The sequence below is a fragment of the Felis catus genome, chromosome B1 (genome assembly GCF_018350175.1).
Source record: "Felis catus isolate Fca126 chromosome B1, F.catus_Fca126_mat1.0, whole genome shotgun sequence".
Classification (NCBI taxonomy): Eukaryota; Metazoa; Chordata; class Mammalia; order Carnivora; family Felidae; genus Felis; species Felis catus.
Window position 1 is genome coordinate 25,918,299 of NC_058371.1, and position 13,245 is coordinate 25,931,543.

At 49.7% G+C, this 13,245-nt stretch overlaps 1 protein-coding gene across 4 annotated transcripts in view; it reads right to left on the minus strand.

Annotated features, from left to right (window-relative positions):
• The window catches only part of PRAG1 (PEAK1 related, kinase-activating pseudokinase 1), a 110,071-nt gene that overhangs the window by 1,690 nt on the left and 95,136 nt on the right, over positions 1–13,245 (minus strand). For all 4 annotated transcript variants that reach the window (XM_045055311.1, XM_045055312.1, XM_003984642.6 and 1 more), the window contains one exon: positions 6,746–7,497. In XM_045055311.1, coding sequence (XP_044911246.1) covers positions 6,746–7,497 — 752 coding nt within the window. The remainder of the gene's footprint in view (positions 1–6,745; positions 7,498–13,245) is intronic.

The following is a 13,245-nucleotide window of genomic DNA, read 5'->3' on the forward strand; positions in this document are numbered from 1 at the left end:
AAAATTTAACAAAAAACTCTTACAACGCAGTAAGAGAATGATAAACTACCCAATCAAAAGTGGACAAACTATATTAAGAGGAATTTTACCAAAGAAATACGTAAATGGCCACAAGCACAGTAGTCACTGGGGAGGCGCGCTTGGGTGGCTCATTCGGTTGAGCGTCCGACTTCGGCTCTGGTCATGATCCATCAGTTTGTGAGTTTGAGCCCCGAGTCGGGCTCGCTGCTCTCAGCACAGAGCCCGCCTCAGATCCTCTGTACCCCCCCCCACTCTCTGCCCCTCCCCTGCTTGTGCTTTCTCTCTCTCAAAACTAAATTTTTTTTTTTTTTAAAAAGCAGTCACTGGGGAGATGCAAATCAAAGCCACAGTGAGGTATGGCTTGACGCCCACTCAAATGTCTATAACAAGAATGATAGACAGTAACAAGTGTCCATGAGGATGCAGAGAAATGGGAGCCCTCCGACATTGTTGGTGGCGTATAAAATGGTGCCATCACTTTGGAACACAGTTTGGCAATTTCTTTAAGAGTTAAACCTAACATGACGACATGATCCAGCAGGAGTGGGGCTCCCGCAGGACAACGTGGCACCCTATCAGTAGGAACACATCTGTCTGCCCCTAGTGTGTGCTACAGAAATTCTCAGGAAACCAGACAAGCGTTTACACAGGCAGTCAGTCAACCTTAATCCGCATTCCTTGCGCCCTACAGCGGCCACCTGACCGCGGACGTGTTTGGCCGCTGGGGCGCTTTGCTCCCTTCTTGGGGAATCTCAGGGACAGAAGTGGGTCCTTCTAGGCTGTGGCCAAACTCCCTGAGACTGCCCTAGTTTCCAGATCCAGGTAAAGGTGCAATGTTGGTTGCTGGCACGGCTTGGCGAGCCAGCCGTTTTATTGGAGCTGCTACATGGAAGTCACGCACCTCCTTCCGAGGATGAGTCAGAGAGAAAACAGAGGGCTCTCCAGGGCGAGGGAAGCCAACCCACGGCACCCTCTGAACACCCTATTATTGTAGGAATAAACAAGCAGGTGAGTTTGAGCTCCTCTGGGGAATCCCCACGACCATCGCTCTCCGGCCTCTTCAACGTCTTGTCTTAAGACAGCACCAGCCACCGAGGATCTTTAGCCATGGTAATCCTCTCCTGGCTGCCACGCAGCTGCTCAAGCCAGATGTAATGGCCCTCTGTCAGGCCTCATTTTCCCCGTAATTACAAGGAAAGGGACAGAAGATGGGCTGTGGTCTCCCCTCTCAAAAGGATACAGTGCATCCTCGGCCATGCGTTATAGGAAGGTGAGGATCGGTGTAGTAATCCTGCAAAGAAAGGCGCCTCGCATCTGCCTAGAACATATCATCCCTCGAGCAATCCAAAATAACCCTTCAGGCTGCCGCAGTGCCACACGCGAGTGATTACAGCAGCGTTTACAAAGCACCACATTGCTAACAGGTGACGTTTTCAGGAGTTCCGCTGCAAGCATCTTTTCACAGGCATTTATTTAGATTGCAGCTATACAAACCTTCTTCTCAGCCTGAAACCTGAAATAAGAGAGTCCAGCCTCTGAGGAAACTGTTAAAATGATAATTAGGGGGTGAAGGGAGGCAACACATTAGTAATCTCTCCATTACAGAGGTAAAACAGAAGAAAAACGGAAGTGCATTTTCCCCCAGACATTGCTTCCTAATACACTCACAAAAATGATCCTGGAACACGCATCTAAAGGGCATTGTTGTGGACTCCCCACTGTAGCCCACCCAACTGTATTTAGTTTTTACATGGCAGTCTTCTGAAACACTATTAAACAAAAGGGAATGTGTAGCCTTCAAAATGTAGTCTCACGATAGATGCCAGCCACTGTTTATGGCACTGTCTGCTGTGCCCTCTGTGGCTATGTGGGCCACGCATTGCTGAGGTCGGGGTCACTCCCTTCCCCGTGAGAGCTTCTCCACCACAACACACACCTACCAAACTCTTGCACGTGTGAGGCACTGCCTACTAATCATTTTTCACACAGTGTCTCAATAAATCTCAGACAACCCGATGAGACAGGATGAGGTAGATGCTTCTACAGAAGAGGAAACAGAGGCTTCGAGGGGTTAAATTATTTGCCCAAGATTGTACAAGGGAGAAGTCTCCAGGAGTCAAAAGTATGGGCTTGGAAGTGAAAAAGACCCTGGCTTAAATACGAACTCGGCAAACCCTGGCAAGTTACAATCGATTCTTGTTATTTGCAGTAGTTCTGTTAAGTAGCCACAAACACGGAATGAGCGAATACTGAACCACTGCTCCTAGGGGAAATATAGGGCGAAGTTCTTGCAAGCGTCTGTTCGTAACATTTTTTACCAACTGGCCAACACATAACCTCGCTTTGTGTGTGTTTCTGTTTAAAGACGCCTTATTAGTAGATACTGTGGATTCATGAACACAGAACTCCCGCAGATGGCACTGGAACTCACGCCTAAACGAAGCTCACCTAACACTCCCCCAAAGGCACATGACAGCCTTCTTGTGCTCACGACCACTAGGCAGGACTTCAGCGCTCAGCTCGGTCATTTCCAACAGTGAAATCATCAACACAAGGCACAAAAATGTGAAGAACGAGACAACGAAGAGATCACAAAAAGGACACCTGTTGACAGGGGAGAACCGAAACAAGAAGCCAGAGCCTTGCCTTGTTCTACCTTGGCTGGGAATTCGCATGTCTGGTGACCCAAGTCTCCCCCTACTCTGTGCATTTCCAGGGACCACAAAAGGGCCACAAATTATGATTTGGGGTTACAAATGAATGTTAACAAGTGAATTCAAAAATACGGAATCCACAAATAGCAAGGATCCACCTTATTTATCTCAGTCTATTTTCTCCTCTGCAGTCCGGGCAGCGATAGGTCCTTTCTCCCAGGGCCACTGTGAGCAGCCAGGGACACAACACAGGTGTGGCTCTCAACACAGTGACTAGCCCACAGTGAGCTGGAGAAGGTTGCTATGGTGACCGCTCTGCTGGTCTGGCTGTAGCCATGTGGTGAGGCAATCCAGAGCTGGCTTGCCAGTTACTGTACAAACCTGGGGGCTGCAGCTGTCCAGGGCCTGGGAAGGGTTTCCAAGGATTCCTTTTCTCAAGGGTGTCAAAGGCCTAGGCCCAGCAAATACCACTGACAGTTTGCACAGAGATGTAAATGAAGGAGCAGAATAAATGGGGACAGGGCTGGATGCATTTTAAAATCGGCGAGCTAGTCCTCTGTCAGGACCCCCCTGCCTCCTATCTGAGAGTCAGTATAGCGCAAAGGTAGGGGTGCCCCCTGCGGTCGTTTCACAGTGCAGGATGGTGGGTGCGGGTAGAGGAAGGGGGGAGGACAGGGAGGCTTCTCCACCCTCACCCCCTCCATTTCATTTTCAGGGAGTCTGAGCTTGGGATCTGGTGCAAGACCACACAAACCTTTGGTTCAGCTCAAATTTCAAACGTTTTGCTGAGCCAAGTCTCACTTTCAACTTTGGAGCCACAGCCTCGTTCGTGGTTAAAAATCTGGGCTAAGTCACGTTCTTTAAATAAAGAAGGCCCAGCTGGCTTAACACAAGTCCCTAATTACCGAACTGGAGTCCTAGTTGACCGAGGAATAAAGCAGCTTCTAAAACTCACACACAGCTGATGATTTTTCCCCCCCACCACAGAGTCACGGAGCAGGGCTACAAGAGCTGGCTTTAATCTCCTGGCTGCTGCAGGGCGCTGAGCCCATAAACGGAGGGCCTGGCATTTAGTGCGAGCAGGTGCGAGCCTGCTTTTGTTAATGGGGACTCGCGAGCAAGGCTCGCGCTTACCAGGCACAGATGACAGGAGCTCAGCGCCGGAGCGGTGGCGTGGGCGGGGAGACCGCTCCGTCCCTCGGATTCCAGATGACTGTATTCCGTCTAGACTGCCGCGCTAATGAAGTACAACAGCTGCACGTGGGAAACGATGTTCCGAGAGCCCCCGCCCCACAATTACCGGGGCCAGGCACACTTGCGAATCGGTATTGTTGTTCCCCAGATTCTGAACACGGGATGCTCTTCTCCAGATTTCAATTTCATATGTTACAGAGATGGTCCTTGGGCTGCCATGTCTCCGGCAGAGTCAAATAGGACACCTGGGACTCTCTTCCTTAGAGGGCTGGGGCCTCGTGTCCCCACTTCCTCATAGCTTACATTTCTAATGAAATGAGGAACAATGCTTGTTTTTAACCTCCGCCAGGAAAGCCAGATTTTCTGCATTGTTCTTCAGAGAATGTGGCTAATTCTTCATTGTTTCAGGAGGTCCTAGATCCAAGCTGCACATGACAATCACTTAAAAATATAAAAACCACGGGCGCCTGGGTGGCTCAGTCAGTTAGGTATCCACTCTTGGTTTGGGCTCAGGTCATGGTCTCACGGTTTGAGAGTTTGAGCCCCACATTGGGCTCTGTGCTGACAGCAGAGAACTCTCTCTCCCTCTGCCCCTCCCCTGCTCTCTCTCGTGTGTGCTGTCACTCTCTCTCTCAAAATAAATAAATAAACTAAAAAATATATGTGAAAACCAGAACCCTTTACCCCAAGGTTGGGATCAGTGGCCACCTAGCTCCTTAGTTCCCAGAGCAGGATGACATCACTTTCCACCCCAAGGCAGGAGGGAGCAAGCTGCTTCCACCAGGTCCTTCCTTCCTCAAAATGGAGAGGCACTGAAAAAACCCAGTTCCAGCCGCAGGAGCCAGTGACAGTGGCTGATGCCCTTGACCTCAGGGAGGGCAAGGGAAGGCTGGCTCACTGATTACCTCCTCAGGTTCCCTGGGGCTAGCAAAAGCAAAGAACCTCCTGTAAGACACCTCCAGCCCTCAGGCTTCGAGGAGCTCACATTTCCATTCCTTTCATTGGTTGGGTCCACACCCTGGATCTGGGCCAACAAAGACTACCAGAAGCCTGGCTTCTCAAGTTCAGCTCACTGGAGAGTGCACTCACTTTCCCTCTACTGGATGGATACAGCACCATCTGAACAGGAAGGGGAACACTGGGATTGTTTCTTTTTTGTTTTTCACTGTGCTTGGGGAGTGGCAGAGCAGGATCACTTACTAAGATTGGTTTTGATAGAAAGAGACAGTGAAGTTCAAGAAATCGACAGACTCTCAGTTCAGCATGTTTGTATTTTCTTCCATCTGGTGCTTGCCATCTTAGCCACACCCCCCCCCCCCCCCCCCCAGTCTTTTGGGAACTTGATTCTGGATAATTGATTGTATTCTTACAGCCGTACTGGCCTCTTTACCCCCAGTTTTTTCATCGTAAGGCAGCAAATAATTATATATGGCCCCCTGAACCTGTAAATCAGGGGTTACTAATCTATTTTTTATGGTGCTATCACCAAGTTGTTAAAAGAAAAATCTCAAAGTACAAAATTCATTGCAATTTTCCTTGGTTAATAGTCATAATATTAAAAACTTTTTTAAAAATTTTTATTTTTGAGAGACAGAGTGCGAGTGGGGGAGGGGCAGAGAGAGAGAGGGAGACACAGAACCCGAAGCAGGCTCCAGGCTCTGAGCTGTCAGTGCAGAGCCCGATGCGGGGCCCGAACTCACAAACCATGAGATCATGACCTGAGCTGAAGTCGGATGCTTAACCGACTGAGTCACACAGGCATCCCTAATTATCATAATATTTTTAAAAACTCCACTGGTAAGCAGGAAACCACCCTGCCTCCCCAGGCCATTTCATGTTAGATCAGTATTTGCATTTTTTTCTGACTGGAAATAAAAGATCTTGGGACAGGTGATGGCACAAAAAAAAAAAAAAAAAAAGAGCTCATTGTTCCCCTCCTCACTACCCGCAAAAGCTTGCATTTACAGAAGAGCTACAGGACCGCCAGGTATTCAGGGGACACCAAAAGATGAGAAAAAAGGCCACATGGAAGGAACGGAATGTGGGTGCAGACGGCTCGACCAGCTTGCAGGGAGCTGCACCTTGAGAGAGCGGTGGGGGATGGTAGCAACGGCCCTGAGCTGGTGGCAAAAATTAAAGAGCTGTGTTGCTTGAACTAGTCACTTCACTTCTCTGAACTCCATTTCCCTTAAGGGACAGGATGGTAGGAGAGGTGTAGCAGGCAAGCCAAAGCAGCATTCTGATCCATCGCAGCCACCCGCCACCGCCAGCTGTGGGCAGCTAAATCATTTTGCGCCTCAGATTCCCCATCTGTGAAACCTATCTGCCCTGTGAGGATGTGAGGTCATGTAGTTAATGCACCCGAGAGTCCTGTTGCATACTGAATGCTTCATCGATGCAGTTACTCTGTGTTCAAGATCACGCCTAGGTCCACCTCCCTCTCCAGCTATCTAGCATTTGAAGAACAGTATCTTCATTGTCCATCCCTCTGACTGGATCATACCATAAGGAACCTTATGTCCCGGGCCAGGCTGAGGGTGAAATCGGTGAGCACGGGTGCTCACAGTAAACGCAGGCACCAAGCCTGTGCTTGAAGCCCGGACAGGTGAAAGGACTTGCTCCAAAGGCTGTCCTTCCACAACCAGGACCAGCTGGTTGCACTGCAGAATAGGAGCAGGGGGTGGGGCGACACCTGCGTTCACAGCAGGAGACGGGGCAATACCTACCTTCACAGCAGGGGGCGGGGCGGTTCCTACTTTCACAGCAGGGGGCGGGGCAATACCTAGTTCACAGTAGGAGGCGGGGCGATACCTACTTTCACAGCAGGGGGCGGGGCAGTACCTACTTTCACAGCAAGGGGGCGGGGCGGTACCTACTTTCACCGCATAGGTGCTGCCAGGGTCCTCGGAGCAGGTGGCGCAATAATAGATGGCGTCCCCCGAGTCACAACAGGGCCTGTTACAGGTCAGTTTGAAAAGTGACCAGTTATTCTCGTTGAAGTGCAGCTCCTTTTTCTGGCCGCCCATGAAGAGGTCCTCACACTTGGCTGCGAGGCGGACCAGGGACTGGGCATAGAGGCCCCCCAACTTGGCATAGGTGCCCTCCTTGCTGCTGATGCTGCCCAGGAGGCTGTGGAGCTGCAGCTGGGTGCTGCCGGTGGAGGCCTGGCTGGACACGCTCAGCTGGGAGGCCGAGGGGACCCCTTTGCACTGGAGGCTGGGGCTCCCGAAGCCGCTCTGGCCGCCCGCCAGCCCTGGTGCCGGCACCCAGTGGCCGTTGCCTTTGAAAGTTTTCTCCAGGGGCTCAGAAGAGGAGAAGATATGATGGTGGCGGCTCCCGGGGCTCGAGGAGTAGCTGAAGTGGGACTCTTCGTGGGCACAGACGTTGGTTTCCGAGTGGCTGAGGTTCAGCTTGGGACTTGCTGTTCTTGGCTTGGGGGAGCCTTGGGTCCAGAAGAAGCCATCAGGCGAAGAGGCCGCTCGGCTCACTAACTTCTTCTGGGGGAGAGGCGGGGGCTGTAGGGGGCCGCTGGGGGACACATCCTCAGTGGAGCCCGAAGGAAATGGAACAGGAGCAAAGAGTTTCTTCCCGCTGCTGGTGGGGGAGTGCGCTGGCTCAGAGGAAGGGCCTGAAATTGAGAAACAGCAACAATCAGGCTAAGAGGCCTATGCCACTCAGTTCCAGGGCCCTGCGGTCACAGAAATTGATTTTACTTGTTATTTACTTCTAAGAGATGACATATGCACAATGAACACAATTCAAAATGCAAAAAAGGTATCCGGCGCCTTTGAAGTCAGCCTCCTACCTTAGCACCCAGTCCCCCTCATCAGAGGAAGCCACGCTGGCAATTTCCAGGGATCCTTCTGAAGATTTGCCAAACAACCCAGACAAATGCACATGCACACGGTTACACAAAGGAGATATTTTACATCAGATGTGCAGATCTATCTAATTCTTTTTAATAGCAATCCCATCATATACCATCATGTGCAAGTATCAGGATTTATTTAACCAGTCCCCTCCTGATGGACACTTAGCTTGTTTCCAATATTTTGCAAACAATGCCTGCAACAACAAACTTGAACACGTGTTTTGAATGGATTTTTTAAAAGTCAGGTTTATAGAGAGTACAATTGACCCACAATAAAAACAATAAAAACACCCTGGTTGCCTTGGGGGGCTGGTATGTGATTTTATAAATGAAGAAACAGATCTTAAAGGAAAGCAAGTCTTTCCTAGATGCCAGCTCCCAGAGTGGGGCACGAGAATGCTGAACCTGACGGGGGTGAGGGACGGGGATGGCCTCAGCCCCCCACCCCAAACTGCACAGAACATGGGGACATTCAGAAATGTCATAGACAGCTGAGGGCCAGTCTAGACAGGGCAATGACTGGACTTCACTCTTTGTATCAACGTATGAAATGGAGGTTTCAAACCAATGAAACAAGAGTTTGGGTAAAAATATTCAGGGAAGAAGGCATGGCCACTGGGGACAGAAAACAGCGAACTGAAATAGAACTCATTTCTTTCATTCTGAGAACTGACTGGAGGATGTCCCCACTATTTTGATAAAAGCTTCTAGGGAAATAACAGGAGCGTTAACTGTCTTCACAGGTCCTAAAATGCATCCTAGTATCCCAAGGGTTAAAATGTGAGAGAACTACGGGTCTGACATTCAAGGACCTAGGTAGGCACTAATGACACCTGCCGCTCACTGAGTTCATCGAGCTATGTCATCCTAAGAGCAGGGCATGCAGTGTCCCTCTGTGCCTCTCCCCACCTCAGCAGCATGACTGGAACGCAAGAGCTACAACAAACACATAGGTCCCAGGCAAATAGCAAAAGGCCCCAAAGGAAAGCAAAGTGTTAGTTTTGTGTTGATGCACACGATCTTTCTGGCGCGGCTCCTGAATAGTTAACAATTTTCTTTGCCCACACAGAGTTGCCCTCTGCTTTCTCCAACCAAAGTGCGGACTTCCAGAATGGACCCCCAAGGAACAAACACGGGCACCAAGCCCCACAGACCAACACGGGGTCTCCTCACTTTGGGGGATCCCCTAGGGAGGAGGCTTCCTCTCGCGAGCAAGGTGACAGACCACGTCATCAGGGCTCACCTTGCCCACTGACATCCAGGCTCGGCCTCACTGACGAGAGCAGTGTCCGTGAGTGACCGCAGGGGCCTCCTGTCTAGTACACGGCAAGGCGGTCGGGCCCCACACCGACACCTCCCTCCCCTGGCTCCGCTATCGCTCTCATGGGACCCGGGAGAAAGCACAATGCTGCTCACGCTCCCACATCTGCAGGAGGCAAACTCTCTTGCTTCCCAGTGGTTTTCCAAGATCGCAGTTAAGTTTTCCCTCCCACCTCACCCCTGCATTGCTAATGACGGGCGGGGCGCCTGCCAGCAAGGCTGAATGAGGGATTTATACCCTTCCAGGCCAGACTGATTATAAACCAAGCAGCAGCGGCACAGTCGGGCCAGGCAACTTTACACACCCGTGTATTTTCCCCTCACGGTCTGAAAGGGGACTGGCGAGAGCCAGCCAGCCGGAGGACGGGAGACCCTGATCGCAGCAGGTTCTGGATCCCTGGGGTCTATGGGTTCCCCCCCACCCCCACTCTCCCCAAGAGGCTTTTCTGCTCCCAAGGGTGCAGTCAGCAGTGGGGGCGGATGAAGGCTAGGGCTGCACAGTCATTTCGTCTCCATCCTCCCTTTAGCAGAGGCTGAGAGAACGGGGAGCACCGGTGACCAGCTGCTGGACTGCAAAACGGAGGAATAAGACCCCTTGTATACGGGGCTCTCAAAGGACACTAAGCCTCAGCCACCAAGTACCCAGGGGATGAGCAAGAGGGTGACTGAGTGGAAACAGGTCCATTTCCCGACTTTTCTGCATTTTCGACGGCAGAAGTCTGCGACCATCAATCTGATTCTCCATTTGTTATCAACAGGCAGAAGATGGAAGACGAGGGGAGGCAGGGGAGTGTGATCAGAGCCTCTGGTCAATGCTCCTTCTATTTCTAACTTTATTTATTTATTGCATGAGAGAGAGAGAGAGAGAGAGAGAGAGAGAGAGAGAGAGAGAGAGAACACGCAAGGGAGGGGCAGAGAGAGAGAGAAGGCTCCTGTCAGCACAGAGCCCGATGCAGGGCTCGAACTCCTAAAACGTGAGATCATGAGCTGAGCCAAACAAGAGTTGGACACTCAGCTGACTGACCACCCAGGCACCATTCTGGTCAATGCTTTAATCAGTGCCTCCAGTGACAGGGACAGCCTGCCGACAGTGAGGACTCCTTCCAGTCCCCAGTCCCCGGGTAGTTTCTGACAAATCAGTTTTTTGGCTAGTCGCCTGCCTCTTTAAGCCTTGCGCTTACTTCCCCATTCTTATTGGTTTGCCTTCCCTGTATGGCTCTCCATGACGCCTGCAACATGTCCTTTTCTGCCTCTACCTGTGACCTGGGGGTGGACAGCGGGATGAACCCCTAACTAGCTGTTGCCCTCACTGGGCTGAGTTTCCTCATTTAAAAATTGACCAGATCGTACCACAGTGAAGGTCCCTTCCAGCATGAATAGTCTACAATTTCAGCTACTCTCTCCATTTTCAACTTCTTCCAGCAGGCATTTTGTCTCAAAGCTGCCCCTCAAATAAAAATACCTCTAGGCAAACAGCTCTCCTGCTTCTCTCGCTCTAGCTCCCTCAGCTGCCCCTGGTTAACTTTCCAACCTATGAGGGTAGCAGGAATTAAAAAAAAAAAAAAAAAAAAAATCTGTAACACTTCTTATTCCCTAGATCGCCAGAGGGAATCAGGAGGTTCTGCTCTCACACCAAAAATAACTTGTGTGTGTGTTCAGGCAGTTGGAAGGAAGTGATTTTCTCCTTTATCCAATGGGTGTTCTCTTGCTTTCCTGTGGGAACTGCGTTAGTCAGCGGCTTTGATCAGATCTATAGGTAAATCTGGCAAGGAGTTCTGGGTATTAGGTGGAGTGTGGTTCCTTCTCCTTTATTTCTTAGCTGCTGTGTGTTTGGTCACCCAACAATCACTGCACAAAGCCCGTCCTAATTAGAGGACAGCAGGGCCTGAGAGGGCTCCCCCACCCCACCAGGAGGAAGGGCTACAGTTACCCAAACCTCACCCAGGGAAGTGAGGCTCACCTCAAATGTGCGCTTTAAGCATATAATTGGGCCTTATGCACACATACTGTGATTCTGAGGTTAAAAAAAAAAAAATGCCTAGTTCTGTAAGGGGCACACCTCCTTCCGACCTGAGGCATCCTTTTTAACTTAGTTTCTTAAAATGTTTCTTTCAATTCGGAACCACAGCTGGTGAGGAGACCAAACTTCACTCTGATAGCCTCTGGGCACCTCAGGATCACGTAACAGCTCAGCCCGTCGCATTCTTAGGGCTACTCTGAAAGGGGTCAGCATGTGGCCCTTGCCAATGAAACTGATTTCTCCACCATGGGACAAGAGGTACCTCCTTTCTATGGGACCAGAGGGCACCCCTAAAGCCCCACTCTGATTCTACCGTTTTCTTTACTCTTACATGGAGCACTTCCTCCAAAACATGGCTGGAGGTAACACAGCAGCTGGATTCTCACTACACTTGACCCTTGAACATGGGCTCAGAATGTGTAGGTCCGCTTATAGGTGGTTTTTGTGTTTTGTTTTTTTTTCTGGTAAATACAGTACTGTAAGTGTATTTTCTCTTCCTTATGATTTTCTTTTCTCTAGCTCACCTTGTGGTAAGAACGCAGTATATAATACACACAGAGTACAAAATCAGCCTATGTTATCAGGCTTCTGGTCAACTATTAGCAGTTACGTTTCTTTAATTTTTTTTTTTAACCTTTATTTATTTTTGAGAGAGAGAGAGAGACAGAGCACGAATGGGGGAGGGTCAGAGAGAGGGAGACACAGAATCTGAAACAGGCGGTTCTGAGCTGTCAGCACAGAGCTGAACGCGGGGCTCAAACTCACGGACCGCGAGATCACCACCTGAGCCGAAGTCGGACGCTTAACCGACTGAGCCACCCAGGCGCCCCATCAGTTACGTTTCTAATAGAAGCTACTAAAGCCGTGGATTGTTGACTGTGCGGAGGGGGCTGGTGACCCAACCCCTCTGTTTTTCCCAGGGTCAACTGTATTTGTAGCAAGCCACCACACTCTGCATTTAGAAGAAGAGCCAGAAAGAAGAGGGAAAAAATATGTCTTGACACCTAAAATAGTTGCAAAATCCACAGGCCAACCACTGGTTCAGAAAAATGTGCCTAAAGAAAATGCTGAAAAACTCTGGCCAACAGCCCATATTCTCAGGACTTAGATTCAACAGCAGTGAGAAGAATTCAAATATATCCTGGTTTTATGCTGCTGTTAGATCACCCTGTTTCCAAAATTCTGGCTTACAATTAAGAGTGTAAAAAAGGGTGAGAATGGAAAATACTTTTCTGGGAAGTTTGCCTCCATCGTAGTTACATCATTGGTAGGTTTTTAAATGACTTTTCGTGCTAATAGGGCCAGAGAGCTCCAAACCCCAGTTCCTAAGTTTTTCTTCCAATTGCCAATTCTGCATATAAAGCCCGGAGCCCATCATAGAGAAGAACACCTCTGTCTCTCTTCAGTGTGTGTTTCAGAGAAGAGAAAGCGTTTCTGGTGGGGAAACTACACATCGCATATGGTACACTGGGTGGGATCTTAAAAAGACCGAGGAGAAAGTATACTAGTTTGCTGCCATTATATTTAGAAAGCAGAGAAGAAATCAGGATTTCAATGGTCAGGATAAACAGCCCAGGCAGAAATGCAGGCCAGAAGTTCAAATGTAGCACTGTGATGTTTTCTTTATTATAGAGTCCTCTCTTTTTGCTGGCTTTTAATAGGCACTTTCATTGTTCTCCACGGCCAAAATGAGAGGTAAGCTTATGGAGGAAGTGGTCAGTCCAGTTTTGAGCTGTGTGAATGAGGCTGTTTGGCTCCCTTAGTGCTCAGCTCTGCCTTCTGACAGCAGCCGGCCAGAGCAAATGTGGCGCGGAGGGCAGATACCCCACCGAGCTCCAAATTCTTAGCTTTTGGGTCTGGCTCTTCTCCCACTGCGGGTAAGGTAAAGCAAATGGAATTTTCTTTTGTTTGAAAAACATGGAGTGTTCTATGGATCTTTTTTTTTTTTTAATGAGGATATAGATCATTGGCTGGAAATGGCTGTACAGAGTTATCCATTCAGTCAGTCAATATTTCCTGAGCACCTACTAACTGCAAGGCATAGGGAACAAAGCAGATGGAAAAAACCTCTCCTACAGCCCGTGGCCTTGTTCAAAGAAAGCCATCTATGTGGACACCTTGCCACTGGTGCCCAGGAAGTGGCACCCTTTCAGGTTTCTGCCAAA